This window comes from Camarhynchus parvulus, chromosome 1A (genome assembly GCF_901933205.1).
Source record: "Camarhynchus parvulus chromosome 1A, STF_HiC, whole genome shotgun sequence".
Lineage (NCBI taxonomy): Eukaryota > Metazoa > Chordata > Aves > Passeriformes > Thraupidae > Camarhynchus > Camarhynchus parvulus.
In genome coordinates this window covers 15,845,291-15,863,548 of record NC_044586.1, presented here as the reverse complement: position 1 = coordinate 15,863,548, position 18,258 = coordinate 15,845,291, and the positions used below count along the sequence as shown (strand labels likewise).

Below are 18,258 nucleotides of genomic sequence, written 5' to 3'. Positions count from 1 at the left end.
GTGGCTCTCTGCTGGACTGTGAGCCCCCAGCAAGGCAGGCAGACTGCAGAGGGTGATAAACCCATCTGGCTTTGCTGCTTAATTCACCTGTGTACCCTTCCAGGCAGTACTGTTTCCAGTGTTCCCAAGGAAGGGTCCTGGCAGGTGTAGGAGGGCAGCTGCTGTTCTGGAATGCATTGAGTTGGAGCATTAAAGGCTTTAATCTCTTCCATTCCTGTTGCAACAGAAATCTCTTCAAATTTCTCCTCCTGTGGCTCTGCAGCCCAGTTTTACCTCTTTGACCTCTCCCCACATACTTATTGTGGCCTAAAAAGTCTGCCTGCTCATCTTTGACCACAGGGTGGGAAAACTTGAGTGAGCTCTGTATTCTCATTTGCTTAGGTCTAATTCAAAGACCTTCAGCATTACAGATTTTGCTGTTCTGTGTGATTAACAGTCTGTCATTTTTTGGGTGGAAAATACAGAATAAGTATTCAGTGTATTTAGTTATGTACTTGCATAAAGCTCAGCATGGAGAGAAACAAACAGCACTTCCTCACATGGGCAAGATACGTCTTTTTCCCTCTCTACAGATGTAGTTCTGACTGAAGCCCAGCATTTGCTTACTATTGAGTAAAAGCCAAGGGAAGAATAGTTTAATAGTTTAATTTTTATTCAGGGAACCAAATTTGATCAGTGGTCAGTCATAGAAGTGTTCCATCTTCCTTTCCTGCTACAGTTTTCAGTGAGTTATGACAGTAAGCACAACTGCAATTCTTCAATTCTTCATGTTTTGGGTTTATTTTGTGGTTTGTTTTTTGGTTTTAATTTATTGTTCTTAATTTTTACATTTTCATTTCATTTCATGAAATCTTATGATTGTACAGAAAGAGGAGAATGGTACCTTTTCACTCTTTCACTGGGTAACTGCAATCAAGATCTTCAAACTGTCTTAATTTCCAAGCTCAGTTTTATGAGTGAAAGCTTTCAAAGCTCATTAAAAGTCAGTGTAGCTGAGGCTTTTTAAAACTCTTTAAAAATTCTTAGAATCTCTCTAAATTGCAATACTGAAATGCTGTTTAAAAGTGCAGCTTTGACTAGTCTGAAGCTTTGTTTGCAGCCCTAAAAATGTGTCATTCTGTAGCTACACTGTACTTTCCAACCATGGGATCTGAGCATGGGCCCAAGAAATTTTGCCATTATATTATCAAATTTTTATTTGAAAAAGACTGAAGGCTGCACTGTTTTCTTGGATGAGAGATTGCATCTGAAAATTTGTCATGGTCCAACTCCTGTTATTTTTAGTGGAACTGCAAAAGCATTGTTGAAAAATACCATGTACTGTCTAGAGAAATCAAGGATTTGTTCTTCTGCCTTAGGGGCTTTCTGTCTGTCCTTCTTTGGAGAAGACACAGTTTGTTAAACTTTGAGGCTAATGGAAATGAGCTTCTGGAGGCATGCCCTGACGCTGCAGAAAGCAATGGCTAATTTCAGCTTCAAACCAAAGGGCATTGACTGTAAATGCAAAGCATCCTCCCTTTGATATCAGCAAAACTTCATCCAGTATATTTCCCTTATCTAGGAAACTTGAGCCAAGAGGCAGGAACTACATTACATGATTTATTCCAGGAGGTGATAGTTCTGTGCATGTCTTTCCCTCCAGAGTTTCCTCTGTATCTAGGTTTTCCAAAAAACAGAGCAAGGTCCAGTGGTTTGAGTAACAAAACTGTGAAGGGTGTGTGGGATCTGCCTTCTGAACCAGAAATGGATGGGAAGGGAAGGATGGAGTGGTTCCTGTCTCCCCACAAGGCACACTGGAGATGACATTATTTCTCGGAGCTCTAAGGTGGTGCAGGGTCTTTTCATACACCATTCTTGAAGATCCAGAGAACTGCCAGCAGCAGGTGTAATGAAATTTGGGACATGCCAACAGATGCGGAATATGAATCCTCCACTTCCAGCCACAGCTTGTTCCCAGCACAGTGGAAATGGAAAAATGGATGGAAGAAAGGAGGGAAGGGAGGAAGGAAGGATTACTGGACTATTAATGCTTCCTCAGTTCTTATCTCCTGTATTCCCTATCAGTGCCAAACTGTACTGGATGTGTGTCCTGAGCTGAGTGCTACCAAACAGGGAAGCTGTACATTTTATGATTTGGCATTTTATGAGGCCAAAGCTGCACTGGGGCAGCACAGCATCACAACACTGATCAGAATATTTTGATAGATTTTAAGCCTGTGGAAGTTTAATGAACATGGTCACTGGATAAACTGATTCATGATGAGGTTTTCTGATAAAAAAATCTTAGGAATTTAGTGTCAATTGCCCTATCTTGTTTCATTTGCCATGAAATCTTTTTTATTTTCTGGGAATTTTTACAAACTAACCAACCTAGACTCGATTTTCTCTCTCTTTTTAAGAGAAGGCAATTAAATTATACTTCTCTTTCTTTGAAATGAACAGAAGTATTGTGAATAGACTGCCCTTACCTTCACTTGAAAAAGATCACCAGTATGATGGGCACTGTCTCTAGATATCAGTATTAATTAATAGGACCAGGTTCTTTTCTCAGTCCTGGCAATGTGCAAAAGACAATTGGTTTTAAGAATGTTACTGGCCACTCCATACTATACTGTTTGTGATACTCCATCACAGCACTAGGCCCAGCACAGATTCTTGTGAAGATTCAGATGTGATTCTTCAAAGATGCATCTTGCATGAGGACTTTTAGCAACTGTTGTTTGAGGTGTGATAGGAAACCTCTGCAAACTGATGGTGGTCTCCAGTTAAGAGAAAACATTCTTCCTGCAGTTAATAGTCCTTCACTTGAACATTTGCTGCCTCTATTCTATTTCCCTTCCAGAAAAATGGGAAAAAAACAACAGTTCCCTTAGCTTCCCTTGGATGTGATTTTCATCCTTTCTCCCAGATTGATTTTTGACTAGAAGCCAAAAGCTACACAGGGAGTAAATGATTCAGTGGTCATCTGAACCCAGGATTCTCCTGCCTTTCAGTACCACTCCAACCACTAGACCACAACAGCATCTTATGCTGCCTCAGAAGAGAGTCATCCTTGTGGGAAAGGGAGGAAAATTCCCAGCAGAACTCCCTTGGACTTCTGACCTTTGATAAAAATGAGGAAACAGCACTTCTGATTTTCAAGAGATTACCATTATCATTATGTTTCCCTTAAAGAAGACATGTCAAGCTGTCACAAATTAAACCCAAACAACCTCTGTGTAGATATTTTTTTAATTCCTTATTTGTTTTGCTAATAACTCCTTGATATATTCAGACAGATCCCGCATTAACAGAATGTTTATTTTTTGTTACTAGCCTTATGCATTTATGAATGTATTTTGGTATAAAAATAAAATTATAGAATGATAGTGGTCATATCACTCTATTCATTATAGAAAATGGGCCAAAATCTCCATCAAATTGTGTTACAGCACATGGATTGTTAGCAGATGGTGGTTACTGAAGTTTGAGTCCGTTGACCCTCAGCTTTTGCCTCACAGTGAGTACCTGAATGCGAGTTATGCTTAACTTCGGGTAAATCTCAGCCATAAAATACAGATATATTTGGGAAAGGGAGTGCATTTATCACACTCCTTTCAAAGAAACTCCTCTTCTCTGTTGTGTTTTGATATGAGTTGTGATTTTCAGATCCAAAAAGAACTTAAAAGCTAACAGGGGGTTTAGCAGAGGCTCAAAATTCTTATTTGAATTCTATAGTTTTGTGAAGATCTGAGTGTTTGTTCTGTTTCTAAGGGACTACCTGTGTAGTTTATGCTTACCTTGTTGTGATTACCTTGTTTAAACAACTTACAGAACTAATAACTATATGAGGAAAGAAGGAAATCTTTTCTCCCTATTCAATTGCCTTTTTTTGGTTTGTTTTTAAACTGCATTTATAATTTTCTGTATCCCTATCTTGTTCCGATTCTGCAAAACCTATTAATACCAACATTCTTGCAGACAGATGCTTTGCTGAATTAAATATATTCCTTCTATTTTAGCATGTAAAATTTGAGAAAGGGTGTGGATAAATGAGTTTCCACAACTTACTCTACAGCACTATGTTGCTCTGTGTAAGTCTCAGGCAAAGAAATAAGCAAGGAAAGACTTTGTTTGCAGTCTGTTTCATCTTGTTGTAAAGAAAACTTTCTTGTAAAGAAGAAATAAATGATGCATAGATTGATTTTAGCCAGGACCTGGCCATAACTCAGGGTCACTCTACAGCCCATGCTCTGCAAGCACGAACACGGGAGTTTATCATGGTGTACAAAGATAATCTCACTAGAAGTCATGGAAGTCAGAGACTGCTGGGATGAGTCTAAGCACATGTTTAAGAGTTTTCAGGATCAAACATAAATGCTGATTTACTGCCTAGGCAATCTTCAGTACCACCTACTTTGGTTAAGAGTTCGTCATTTTTCTGTAATGTCTCCTGTGTGTGGCCATTGTTCTATGTGACAATGAAGAAATACAAAATATTAGTAAGTGCAAAGCTGCCAGATCACAATTACCAAAGGTTCAGAGCTTGCATTGGGAATGCAGTGCAACAAATTGTTGTAGATATTGCACAGACAGTCTTGACTCACCAAAGAAACAGCAACACACAGGTCAACTTATGTCCATTTGGGTTTTCTTATGAAAAATGGAAATACCTATTTTTCAAATCTTCTACTTTCTTTCTTTATATTCTCACAGAGCTATTGCAGCATAGTGTCTCTGCCTATAGTGAGCACTAGAAGTTATAGCATAATGTATTTAAAAATAGCCCTTAAATAATGAATGCAGCTAAATATAAACAATGTTATAAAAATATAAATAATACTAATGTCATATAAACACAGCCTTCTAATGTACTTGTATTTGACATTGCCAAAAATAATTTTCAAAATACAATTGTGTTATTCTCTATGGATTGTTCAGTGTGCTCCTTCCCTTTCTCTTTATTATATTTATTTTGTCTTTAGCCAAAGGGAGTGCTGGCACTCTTGGTAATCAACATTTCTCTTATTTCTGTAGTAGCCAGACCCTCCAGAAGAGATGAGACTCGCGTTTTGTGGTAACGACAATGCCTCAGCCTACAACATCAGTGCTGGTGTCCTCAGGAATGTCTGCTTTGTGGATGCCCTCAACTTGGTTCCTCATGTCTTCCTGCTGTTTATCACCTTCCCAATTTTGTTCATTGGTGAGTTCTTCTATGGAGCTCTGCCATCCCACACTCGAGTATGTGTTTATACTCAGTCGTGTTTGCGTGGGCTCGGTGGAACCATTGCATGCTTTGTATTTATGAATTCTGAAAAAAGAAGAGGAAGAATGGCTTCACCCAGAGGATGTGAGGCCAACCTGCTGAAATGTGGGAATTTTAGATATAAATCTGAACTAATCAGCATGAAGAGATGTATGAGAACCAGAGAGATCAGATCCAAATTTGCTGTGAAACTTCTCTCTGCGGAAGTTTTCTTCAGATTTGAAATTGGCAACTTGCAACCTCTGTTATTATTAGATATTAGAAGACTTAGGGCAGTGGGTCTGAATTTCCTTGAAGTTACGTGAATTACAGAGAATATTCAAAATGTTCTCATTGGATCTAATTCTAGGGCAGGTGTAGGAAATATTTAATATAGAACAATTGCTTCTTTGCTAACATTTGTAAACAGAAGTAGAGCAATAGAGATTTTTTTTCCCCAACAGAAGTAAAAAATAAGAAATGATAAATTCCTCTTGAGGAATGTAGGATAGTGAAGGGGCTCAACTCACATAGTCTTGTAAAAAAACCCATCTAAGCTAGTACTCTAATAAGAGTTTTTTTCTACAGTTGTCTTTTTATCCCAGTTAATTTGCAGTAGTGAAATAAATACAATTTAATACTTTTCCAGAGAGGTCAAACAGTGGCATTCTAACTGATCATAGGAGATTATGAGACTTGAATAACCATCAAAAGTATTAGTGAAAATAAATATTCTCCTGACAACTGCATGAGAAATGCCATGTCAGTTCTTCCATGTTATTTTCCTGGTGTTGCATGTGTAGATGCATGGTAAGGCATTTCTTCCACAAGGAAGATTTGAATTTGGGACTGTATTTGGACATGAGATTTAAGGGCTTTCATCATGCAAAAAGACTCCAAAGCAGTTGAATAAAATGCTACAGGAACCTGCGGGCTAAGACAGTCTGTACCTAACTGTGACATGATGCAGTGACTATAACTAATTAAATAATTAAGCAAGAGAATAAGAAACAAATTCTACCAAATTATAAGGACCAGAAAGAAACCCCAGGGTTATGGAAACTCTCTCCAACAGTGCTGGGTTTTTTGCCTCAGTGCTGGCTCTTCCTTTGAGGTGAGATGCAGGTCCTCTTTGAAGCACAGGGCTTTGTGCAGTAGTGTTTGATGAAAGTACAATGCAAGGTCTGAGGGCAAACATAATATTTTAGAACATTTTAACAAAGTGCTGCTTCAATGTTTTTAGAGGTATTAGCCAATTAATTCTGAAATAGTATTGCAGCTGCTGAAAATTCCCTCTATTTCGTAATAACATTAGGAAAAATAATAGTATTTTTAAATTGTATGCTATTTATGTAAGTATGTAATTCTTTGTTTTCTATTTTGTATGCTAATTATCAGGACAAATAGTTGTTGAATGGAGCATTAAAAGCCAACTGGAGTCCATGGTATAGACTGACCCCAAACCAGAAATTTGGTGATAAGCTGCGTTTGTGCAGACGTGTGGGCAAAGAAAAAATAAAAAACATCTTAAGAGAGACAAAGACAGGAGCAAGGTCAAAGAAAACCACATTAGATTGGGAAAGTCTTAGAGAACTGTAGAAAATGCTTGAGATAGCTATGGAGAAGAGAGAATAATTTGTTCTTGGAGAATTTTGTGTCTTAACCAAGGATGAAATGGTGAAATGCTGACAGTTTCCAAGAATAAATACACTTAGGTTTTGGTTTATGTGTTCCTGAGTCACCTGGTGAGCCTCCGAGCACGATTAGGCACTGCATCCTTGTGTAGCAAAAGCACATCCTGGGTTTTAAACTGAGTTAGTTTTGTTTCCTTTTGTTTGGTTTCTTTACTTCCCCAAAATGTGCTGTTGTTGGGATTCTCTACAGGCTTTGGGAAGCCTGTCAGGGAATTCCAGGTTTTGCTTTACAGTAAGAGGGACATTTGGGCCCACTGAGTCAGGACAGCCCTGTACCTGTGCAGGAAGAGGCAGAGGCGGAGGCTCGTCACACCAGAGGCCAGCCTGTGGTCAGGCCTTGTGCCCTCCCGCAGATCCTCTGTGCCCCACCTCTTGCTGGGTTGCTGGCCTCAGACAGGATCTTGCCTGGAAATGGCAGGTGACATCTGAGGTGATGACAGGCAAATAGGCTTGAAGGTGAATCTGTTGATTAATTTGAGTCCTGGAGCTGTGTTGGGAGCTCTGAGGGGCCAGCAATGGAGAGGCCTGGGAGGCTGGGCTGCACCTGAGGGAGAGAAGCTGTGAAATCACTGTTCAGCCTCCACTCAGACTGTACTCCCAACCAGGCCTGAAATAGATAATAAATAATACTTGTTTTAAGTAAATACATCACTTTGAGGCCACATTTGAGGATGCAACTTTTATATCAGTTGGAAATTTTTCCCGCTCTTTCAGTGACTGTGAAAGACATGAGGACGCCATCACTTCAGCTCTGCCAGTCCCTGTTGTCTGAGGGTGTCACTTGGGGTGGTTTGCATTGTTGTTGTTTTCTTATAATTTTGCTTGGCCAGGAAGGACTTTTCTTTGATTGTAATTTGGAAAAAATGTTGCCTCATTGTCTTCAGGGTTTTATTTAAATTATGGGGCAACTGAGACACTCCTGGGTCATCTTTTTAGTAACAGCAACCCTGAAGCCTGTAGGGGGTTTGTATGAATTGCATGAAAGTGTGGCCCAGAAAACTCATAAGCAGATCAGTCACTGACTTGCTGTGAGATAACCTTTCTCTCTCCTTGCTATCAATTCCCAGGCTGGGGAAGCCAGAGCTCCAAAGTTCAGATTCACCACAATACCTGGCTGCACTTCCCTGGGCACAACCTGCGGTGGATCCTGACGTTCACCCTGCTGTTCGTGCACGTGTGTGAAATAGCAGAGGGGATTGTTTCTGACACGTAAGTGGCAGAGTTTGGTGGATAACCATGCTAATTGCATTTGTTAATGAACAATGTTTATGTCTGACGGGCTGGCTAGTAAGGCATGAGGAGGTTTTGCCCCAAAAAGTTCATAGAATCCTTTCATGAACTGTCCAGGTTTTAATGGGATGAAGGTGAAGCTGTTGTTAGCATTTATTCTTCTCTCAAGCTATAATGGCAAACAAATTTTGATCAAAGTTAAGCACTCATGATGACAAAAATCTTTTTGTCTCTAGAAATTCATGTTTTTCCTCCTCACTAGATTAACAGAACACTTATGGCTCCACACAATTGTGAAAAAAAGGCACCAAATTCACTAATTTATACCATATTTATTTTCAGACAAATGAAATCTCGCCACTTGCATCTCTTCCTACCAGCTATAATGGGATTTGTGGCTGCCACTGTATCCATAGTATATTACCATAATATTGAAACATCCAACTTTCCAAAGTTACTGCTGGGTAAGTCTAGGTCTGATATTTATGGGCTCTTACAAATCCCAGTGTTTTAGCCAAACTCAGCTCATGTATGTTGAGGAGGATGGTGGAATGTGTGAGAATATTAAAACAGAGAAGAATAACTCTCTGCTCTTGCAACTGGTAGTATCACAGGAGTTATTGCACCTTTCGTAAGGTACACACTGAAAACTGCTTTTAAAATTATTACAAAAGAGAAAATCTTGCATGCCTGTGTCATTTCTATAATGAGCTTTTAGGTATTTTTTAACACTGGTGATAATTTTGAGGAAAAACTTGTCTGCATTCAAAAGGACTGTTTCAAAAGGCCACTTTGAATAATGATCTGACCACAAACTCCTGTGCAGATGCTGCTCTTTCTCAGCATCTTTTGCAGCCGATTCCAAGATTATCCCATCTGCTCTCTCAGTCAGGAGATGGTCAGACCAGATGTGGCAGAATAATGTTTCATACAAGTACGTTGTCCAAATTGCCTGTAACGCAACCACCTGAACAAGGTCCTGACAGATACCAGCCAGGATGCAGGCTAACACTAAATTCCATAAGCTCCTTTTCCAAATGAGCACATTTCTGTATTCTCACTTGGGATGCACCCTGCTTTTTCTAAGAGGCAATATGACTTTTGTCAAGTTGTGTGCCTTTTCCTTCACTATAAGAACAAAGCTCCCCTTCAGATTAAGTCCTCTTCAGTGGAGTTTTGTACCTGTGTGAAGATCTGCTATTGTGGATCTTTTTGAAGGATTGTGGCCCAGGAAAGAAAACAGTGGCTAGTGACACAGAGGATCACTGTGCCTGCACCATATCAAGCCATGGAAGCTAAAATGCTGTAGTTACACTTATGTATTAATTTATTTTTAAATTATGCACACACACCTGTTTTACAGCCCTGTTCCTTTATTGGATAATGGCCTTTGTCACCAAAACCATCAAGCTTGTCAGATACTGCCAGGATGGGGTGCCTTTTTCTCAACTGCGTTTCTGCATCACTGGAATCATGGTCATCCTCTATGGGCTGCTGATGGCTGTGGAGATCAATGTCATCCGAGTCAGGGTATGTGCCTTCTTCCTCAGGATCTAGACAAATATCAGTGGCATCATGGTGGGTGAAGATGTCTCCTTAGTCCTAGGAACTCTGGCTTGTGTCAAGTTTAGGCCCAAGTTTAGGCCCAAATTTAGCTTAGCCATAAAGGTTTGGTTAATTCTGCAGGTATCAGTGGTGATTTAAATCTCTTTAAAAATGTATGTCCTTGACGTATCCCCTGGGCTTGGTGTGTGTGTGTGCCTGTGTGCATCTATCCACACAAAGTGCACACATATTTGCGTAGATAAATGCATATTTGTGCACATGAGGAGGGTATAGGTGGATGCAATCTGTAAAATATGTGCTGTGTTAGTGCTAATGAATTATTTATGTAGTCAATCTTTAAGTTAGCATATGTTCTTACCCATGATAATTTAAAATAAAATTGTTTCCCAATTATTCATTTTTACTGTTGTTCAGCTTGAGATAGGTGGTACTGATAGGGTTCAGAAAGTATCCACATCCCATGTTGCTCAGTTGTTTGCCAGTTATCTGTCAAAATGGAAATGCTCCTATTTACACACAAATTCCACATATAATGACCATTAACAGCAAATTTGAGACTGTCTTACACATAGTTTTTACTAAAAAATTACTATCAATAAGATGATTTCTGAGCCCATGTTTGTCTGTTTTCTCCTTTGCAGAGGTACGTGTTTTTCTTGAACCCTCAGAAAGTAAAGCCTCCAGAGGATCTGCAGGATCTGGGGGTGAGGTTCCTGCAGCCATTTGTCAATTTGCTATCAAAGGCAACTTATTGGTGGATGAACACTCTCATTATTTCTGCTCACAAGAAACCTGTGGACCTGAAGGCCATTGGGAAGCTGCCAATTGCAATGAGAGCGCTGACAAATTATGTCTGTCTCAAAGAAGCCTATGAGGAACAAAAGGTAATAACAGGTGTCCATGTCATTGTTCGGCCTTAGAGAGCCACAGGGTTACTTTGAATTTCTTCGGCTTTCATTAAATCCTCATTTTAGGAATTTTTAACTTAGGACTGTTTGTTCCAAGGTGAAACATTTGTGTAGGAAGTTCCAATCCAATAGTTACTGTTTTGTTTTAAGTGAATTTATAGCAGGAGAGATTTGCCAAACTGAGTGCAACTGGAAACTAAAACCACAACAGACTTGCTAGATTTTAACAGTGAAAGATTTGTTTAAATCTTAGCTACTTTTGAAACTGGAAGTCATTCTGTCCATAGTTTCAGCTGGAAACACTCATTTTCACCCTTTTTTTTTTCAAGATGGGAAAATAGCCAAAACCACACATCAAGAGTAGCCAAAACACTGGCGTCTTAGCAGTGATTTAGTCACCAGTCCCAAACACAGAACCATACAGGCTGCGATGAAGGAAATTAACTCCATCCCAGCCAGACCCAGTACAGAAAGCATGGTTGGGAAAACTCACTGGGTAGGGCAGGATTTTCCAGGGAAACTTCTGGATGCATTTAGGCAGCTCTTTGCTTCCAGCAGCTAATGGAGCTGCAGGCTCCTTTCTGTGCCTTCTGAGATGAAGCAATTATCAGTACAATTGTTTTTACCTTCATAGATACATGTTGCTTCTTTTTCCTTCTGCAGTTGAGGATTACAGAGACCAGAGATCAATATCCTGCTGCTTTAGGCAGAAAGCTACTGAGTTTTTGGAGCAACTTAGGAGCTTTTCACAGCAACCTAGGAGAGGTGCATCCCTTAGAGCAGCTTCTTAAGGTGCCTAAACCCCTTAAAGAGGCAAAAGAGAGATATGCACCTACACAGCCCAAGGTCCTGAGTCTGTGCCATTCTTGACAGGCACGACAGCTGGGTGACAGCATTTGTCTGTAGCTTGTTCACATCTGCAGGTACTGTCTGTGCCTGCACAAAAATGCAGTTCAGATGCCAAAAGGCAAGGTAAATGTGCATTTCTCCTGTGCATGAGCACAAACTTTCAGTGTGTAGCTTCCCTCAGTGCATGTCGTGCACATATAGACACTTGCATAAATGTAACATATGCAGTCACACTTACATTTCTGATGCTGCCTTACATCAGGTATTTTGTGTTCTGTAGTTGTTTAAAGCCTTGAGATTACCACAGCATCTAGCACATTTGGGCTTCTATTCAAAAACAGGCTGCAACCCTGAAGTAAACTGGTATTTTGTAGATAAAGTTAAAGTAAACCAAATGGCTAAAGCAAATCCATGGAGCCAGGCAGTGGGACTTGCTGCAGCTCATTCCTGTGGAGAAATGCATTGGCTTGTGCCTGGGTGGGCCAGAAAACAGCCACAGAATTAGGAAAACTCTTCAGGCCGGAGTGTGTTCTGCAGTCTGGAGGAGGTGATATGCCACTGTCTCTGCTCCAAGTGTGTATTTTACACTAATCTCCTGCTGGTGAGGGGAGCCCACAGCCTCCTCTGGATTAAGTGGCGTTACCCCAGCCTGTGCCTGCAGATAGCTGATCTCAGCTGTGCTCCATAGCCCTGCAGAGAGAAAACTCCTGTTCCTTCCCAAACTCTTCTTCTCACACCTTAATGAAAGATGCTGAACCCGAACTTGAATACTCTGTATTCTGAAATGCTTTTGAGATAGTTCACATGACATTGTCTTGCTATCTCTTCTGCATGCTATGAAAATGGAAATAACAGTATAAATTCTCATATAATTCCATTTACATCCCTTGCTCCCCCCCGCAAAGAAAAAGTGATCCTCCTTCTGTTGCTTGGCTTTTGTTTCAGTTTCTATTGAAGCAGGCTAAATGTTTCACACCACATATCAGTGCATTGTATATCACATATCCAAAAATAGATTTAGCACATTGATATTACATTTGGTTTACCCTTCTACCCTGAATCCTGTATAATTTGTCCTGATGGGCAATAGAAACCTTTTCTTTTGGGCATTTAATAGAAAAATCAATTTTTAAAGTCAAAGACCATTAGTTTCCTATGTCTGCTATTCATGTGCCGCTATGGCTCTTAGCTATTAGGGCCAAGAAAAGGAGGAATGAAATTGTGTTGACTATCAATCACAGGGACAGGGCATTGCCCTTCAGCACCAGGCTTATACTGCCAGTTCCAGAATGATGGGAACAGTCAGAATTCCATATTTACTGAGGCAAACCTTACAGGTGACTTATCACAAAGCACTGTCTCACAGCCCTTTATTCCAACTATGGAGTACCCAAGGTAGAGAAAATTACAGGAATTTGAGAGGAAGTTGACAAAGACAAGGAAAACCAAATCAAGTGGCGCAGCTGGGAACAGCAGCCCAGACTGGTTAATTAATGCCGCAAACTTCTATGCAAGCCCATAACATTCAAGGACCATTCTGGAAAACAAATTATTAGAAAAAGGTCTTTCTCCTCTTTTCCTGTTACATGCTTCAGCTAATACAAAGTCCTGATTAAAAACAAGAAGAAAAAACAGTGTTTTGCAATAAATTAGATAATAACATTTTTTTCAATGAAAAGGAAACAGATTTGATATAGTGATGGCCAATGTGTGAATTTCAGTAACAGTGAAAATGGCTATTAAATTGTTAGAGAAATAAGGATTAACTATTACTATTTAACAAATTTACTATTAATTGAATGCCCAAAACAATATAACAATTTTTTTCCCAAAAGAAGGCAGCCATTTACCTAATAAATTAGCTTAGATGCTCTCAAGCTGTTAAAGTTACTAATCATTTATTTGAAGATGGTGATTAATCCTTCTGGGCCCTCAAGCTCAAAACCCATTAGGTCACAGATTCAGAACCTTTTGTCTAGGCAACTCACACGAGGCCCTTGTTCTCTTTCCCTCCTCAGAGGAAGCAGTTTCCTTCTCACCCCTTTCTGAAATGGTAGCTCTAATTTGACCCCATGGTGCTTATTTCTCCTTCCTAAGCTCCTTGGCACTAGCCTGGACCAGTCTCTGGCAGCCACCTGATCAACCTGCACATTTTTGGCACCATGCATATAATCCATCTAACTGTGGAAATGGCACAAAAGGAGAAAACTGAGAAAAGAAGGGGGAAAAAGGCATGAGGCAGCCAGGCAGGGTACAGGCACGTTTGCTTTTTCTTTGGTGAACTTGTTGGGGCAGGGGGAGGTTGTTGCTTGGCTGTGCTTAAAATGTCTCTGTGAATGCTCAAGAGAGCTTGACTTGGCTTGCAGCTTGCAGGCATCTGTGCTACTTGAGAAATGACAGATGCTTGTTTAAAGTGCCAAAAGCTGCTGCCTGAAGTGCGAGGAAGCATGCTGCAGAGCACGGCTCTGGTCAGTAAAACTCTTCCTTTGTTAAACTGAAAGGACCTCAGGGATATCAGAACTCTTCTGATTACACAAAGCCACATCTGCTGGTTGGTGTTTTAGCCAAGAGCTTTGATACTGTGTAAATTCACAGATCTGAAGGCTAGAAAGGACCCTTGGTTGATTTAATCTTACCTCCCATCCTGGTCTGCTGCTTTCATTTTTTCAGCACAGTTATCATTGATTGGTTGAAGTGTGTTGTCCTGGAATGCATCCAAGAGATGGGAAAAATTCCAGATAAATTAAATTAAACAATATTCTTGTAATTGTCATGTATTTTTCCTGAATCAGAAGCCTTTACAGCTTGTGAAACCAGGACTACCCATGTGAGCAAAGGGCTACAAGGTCAGACCTTTCCCTGAGCACACATGTGACAAGAGACAATGGCTGCCTGCCAGGATGATAATCTTTGCTTGCATTCCTGTGTTCACAGGTTGAGGAAAGTGGTGGGATATAGAGGTGAGAAACCACAGTTACCAAGGGGAGGCAGAATTGGAATTTGCTGTGAAGAATGTCGGAAATCTGTCGATAATTACAGCAAATTTGCTGCCTCACCCGGTCTAAACTACCTTCCAGGAGCCTTTTGGGCATCCAGACAGGAATGATGCCATATAAAGCCTGAGAGGTTTCTCTTATTTCACTGGCTACCTGTTTCTGTTTCCAGAAAAAGGTGGAGGACCATCCCAACCGGAGTCCCTCCATTTGGTTGGCCATGTACAGCGCTTTTGGACGGCCAATCCTGCTCAGCAGCACCTTCCGCTACCTGGCCGACCTGCTGGGCTTTGCTGGGCCACTCTGCATTTCTGGCATTGTCCAGGGCTTCCAGAATACAACCAATAATACAAACACCACAGAAAAGGTAACCTGACAATGTGAATTGAAAGACTCTGGTAGTAGTTTTAGAGTCATATCAGGTATTTAATACAGCTGGCTGCATGCTTTGATAGGTCTGTAGACATCACTGTGTTATTTCATTGTTTCTCTCAAGCAAATTGAATATTTCTATGCCAGAGACAGAGAGACAGTCAAGTTATAAACCTGAGCAATGAGAGACTTGGGTAGGAATGGAACACAGGTTGTGGAGGCTCCCTCCAGCTCCCCAGCTGTCTGTCTTGATGGAGTCATCCCAGCAGTTCTGGGAAGAAGGAGCAATTTTTTCTGCTCGTCTTCAACTGTGCCTGTTTCTTTCAGGCAGGACACACACTGGTGGTACCTCAGTGATGCATCCAGCCTGGGAATTTTGCTTAATTCCTGTCCATTTGTCAGTTTATACTTCGCTGACAGTTTTGACTTCTCTCAAATCTGTTTTTTTATACCGGGAAGCTGACAGTAGCCAGTCCCTGTTTGTGGCTGATTTTATTGATTGCTGCTGTGATGAACTGTGTTGGCACATATTGAGAAATTGAAAAATATACACTTTACTCAATGGTGTTCCTGATACTAGATATGCACAAGAGATGCCAGTTCAGTGCTCATTTCAGGTTTCACTGAGACTGAACTTTCAGGGATCACATCTAAATGCTGAGCAAGCCTCTGATACAGTGATTTTCTATCACAAGAAAAACAATTTATGAGTAACTAATAAAAAGATACAGGTAAAATTATTTTACTGACAGCAGAGAAGAAAAGACAAAGACATTTTCCTGCATTGGTCTTGTGACAGAGAAACATCTCCGTACAGTTTTTGGAGTGTTTTATCTCTGAATGAGCAGATAGGTATGTAATGGAATAGCATTTTCCTCCCCAGATAAAGTATTTGACTATCATCACTATCCATGTATCTTTTTCTTGGCTGCTCACTCTTGACATTAATTTTCTTGACTGATGGTCTCAATTTGGCTTGAGACTTTCCTGCTCTGAAGGAGACTTTAATTGTACAGCTTATTAAATAAAGCTTTTTATCATCCTTGAACCTGCACATGCAGGATTTGAGCCACAGAGTTACGAGGCAAAGTGCATGTTTTTGTGCCTTCAAAAAGTTGGGGTTTTTTACATGGTGAACAAACAAAGTATTTAATCTTGAAAATAATTTCTGGATCTCAGAATTAGGAATCTGTACCTTGTCTACTTCCTTTATCTTTTGTCCTCTTCAGTGTCGTGTCTTCAGTTGTGGCTTTTTAAAGTTTTAACGAGCATTGGCTAAAGGGAAGATTGAAATCATTGGAGATCTTGAAAGCACTTGGCTTGCTGACAGTCACTGTTTCTCTTGGATACATTTCAGAATGCATGTGCCTTTAATTTATGGATTTTGATAAACTTTCTCTTGGTTGTTCTTGCTATTAAACATTTCTCCTTTAAATTCTCTCTAGTTCTAACTAATGTGAATATATTTAATTTTATGCTTATTCTGCCTTAATTCCTGAGAACTCTATATACATTTTAAAAAGCTATCTACAAATGTTATTTTCTTAATGATATCCCTACTATGAAAACAAGGGAAAGTTAGATGCAGCAGAATATTAAAAGGGAGGTTTTCAAATGTATTTATCTCACCATTTATGCACTTAAGCAACCCTTTTTCAAGGAGTCTTGGGCAGATTGCTTTCTTTCTTATATTGCCCATACCTTTCATCTGAGAATCAGGCTGGATATTTCAGTAGAACAGGCTTCTTTCTTTTCTTTTTTATTTTTCTTTTTTTCTCCCCCTGTAAGAATTCCAGTACATCCTGCTTCCAGCTGGGTCGGAAATACCAAAGGAACAGTCTTCCTTGGAGTATTTTGGTACATTTGTTTCCTTTTCTGCCTGAAACAGAGCAGAATAGTGAACACAAAAACTAGAAAATGAAAACAAAGGGCCTTAAACAAAATTTTTTTCTTTTCCATATTGAGGCATTTAAATTTCATTTTGTGTGGAATACTGACACGTATAAGTCTAACGTTATTCAGAATTTATGGCTATCATAGACTATATTGTGGAAGGAATTCTTTCCATAATATGCAAGTGCAACATAAATAACTAATCCCATATAATAAAAAATATTTTCTTGAAGCTTTTCTGTGGGACAGGTGGAATGAGCTTTATTTTCTACTGAGTAGCATTTCTATCCTACAAATCATCACAATTTGATGGGGAAACTAAAGACATAGCAGACATGGTGATCTTATTGTTCCTTTCCTGCTAAAACTAAATCATCTTAGAACTGCTAAAATGTCTCAATCCTCAGTCTTTGGAACAGGACCGAAGTTTTAAATTTGTATCCAAATGATTTTGATATAGAGGTCAGTGAGAAATCTGATTTCTATAACTTCCCCATAACAATGCAATATGTTTTATTCTAATGCAATGATTAAATTTGCTTGTTTCCAGGTTCTCAGGAATATACAATCCTTCCTACAGCATTTGCATCATTTTTTCCTTTCTTTTCAGGTGAAGGATCCATCAAACTCCTACCTTTCATCGGAGGAATTCCTCAGGAATGTTTATGTCTTGGCAGTCCTTCTCTTCCTGGCTCTTATCCTGCAGAGGACATTCCTGCAGGCCTCCTACTATGTGACTACAGAGACTGGCATCAACCTCCGGGGTGCCTTACTGGTGAGCAAAGATCTGCCTGGAGATTCACTAGTAACAGCTCCAGCTTTGCCCTTTCATTTGTCTCATTCTTCATCTGAAGACTGAGCTTGAAATTGTGGTTTCAGAGAAGATATGTGCTGTATTTTTATATTGAAAACTGGACAAAGTAGCTGGCAAACTGTTGGCACCAATTCCTTTTGCTAAAAACGAATCCCATCACTCTAACCTGCTGGAAGTTTAACACCCATAAAAACCCATGCATATGAAAACACATCTTTGCAGACAATGAGAGATAGATGAAGATGAGCAGTGTCATTTTGGCTCTGCATCTGCTCTGTTCATTTGCTTATGAGTTTGCTTCTGCTGACTATGGACAGAGCCATCTGCAGAGTGTCCTTGTTTTATGGGAACGCTGTGCATCGTCGGCAGTAGTGACTCTGGATATTTATGCCCTTTAGCACAGAGCCCTGTGGGATGGGACAGGAGTGATTCATCTGCAGGGCTGTGTCTGTAACCCCCGCATCCCTTAACCCTCTGTGAGAGCCTTGTTTATGGACTGGAGCCAGCACAGCCCAGCACATGGTGGGCGGGTGTAGCAGGGCTCTGCACAGACCAAACTCCACAGGCAGCAGTAGCAATCCAGGAGCCGGAACTGATGTTTTGCCAGATGTAACTAACCATGGGAATATCATCTCAGCATGGAAGCTTCTTTTTTTTTGTACTTGCTCTGATTGATGGAGCTGCTTCAAACATCTTCTGCCTTCTCCCAGGATAG

The 18,258-nt window shown here is 40.1% G+C and overlaps 1 protein-coding gene across 1 annotated transcript in view; it reads left to right on the top strand.

The window, feature by feature from the left end:
• The window catches only part of ABCC9 (ATP binding cassette subfamily C member 9), a 70,499-nt gene that overhangs the window by 3,220 nt on the left and 49,021 nt on the right, over positions 1-18,258 (top strand). Inside the window, exons 3-10 of the mRNA XM_030959611.1 lie at positions 3,396-3,499; positions 5,017-5,182; positions 7,986-8,127; positions 8,491-8,612; positions 9,512-9,678; positions 10,356-10,598; positions 14,637-14,831; positions 17,340-17,504. Of these exons, the coding sequence (XP_030815471.1) occupies positions 5,038-5,182; positions 7,986-8,127; positions 8,491-8,612; positions 9,512-9,678; positions 10,356-10,598; positions 14,637-14,831; positions 17,340-17,504 (1,179 nt within the window). The 5' untranslated portion in view covers positions 3,396-3,499; positions 5,017-5,037. The remainder of the gene's footprint in view (positions 1-3,395; positions 3,500-5,016; positions 5,183-7,985; positions 8,128-8,490; positions 8,613-9,511; positions 9,679-10,355; positions 10,599-14,636; positions 14,832-17,339; positions 17,505-18,258) is intronic.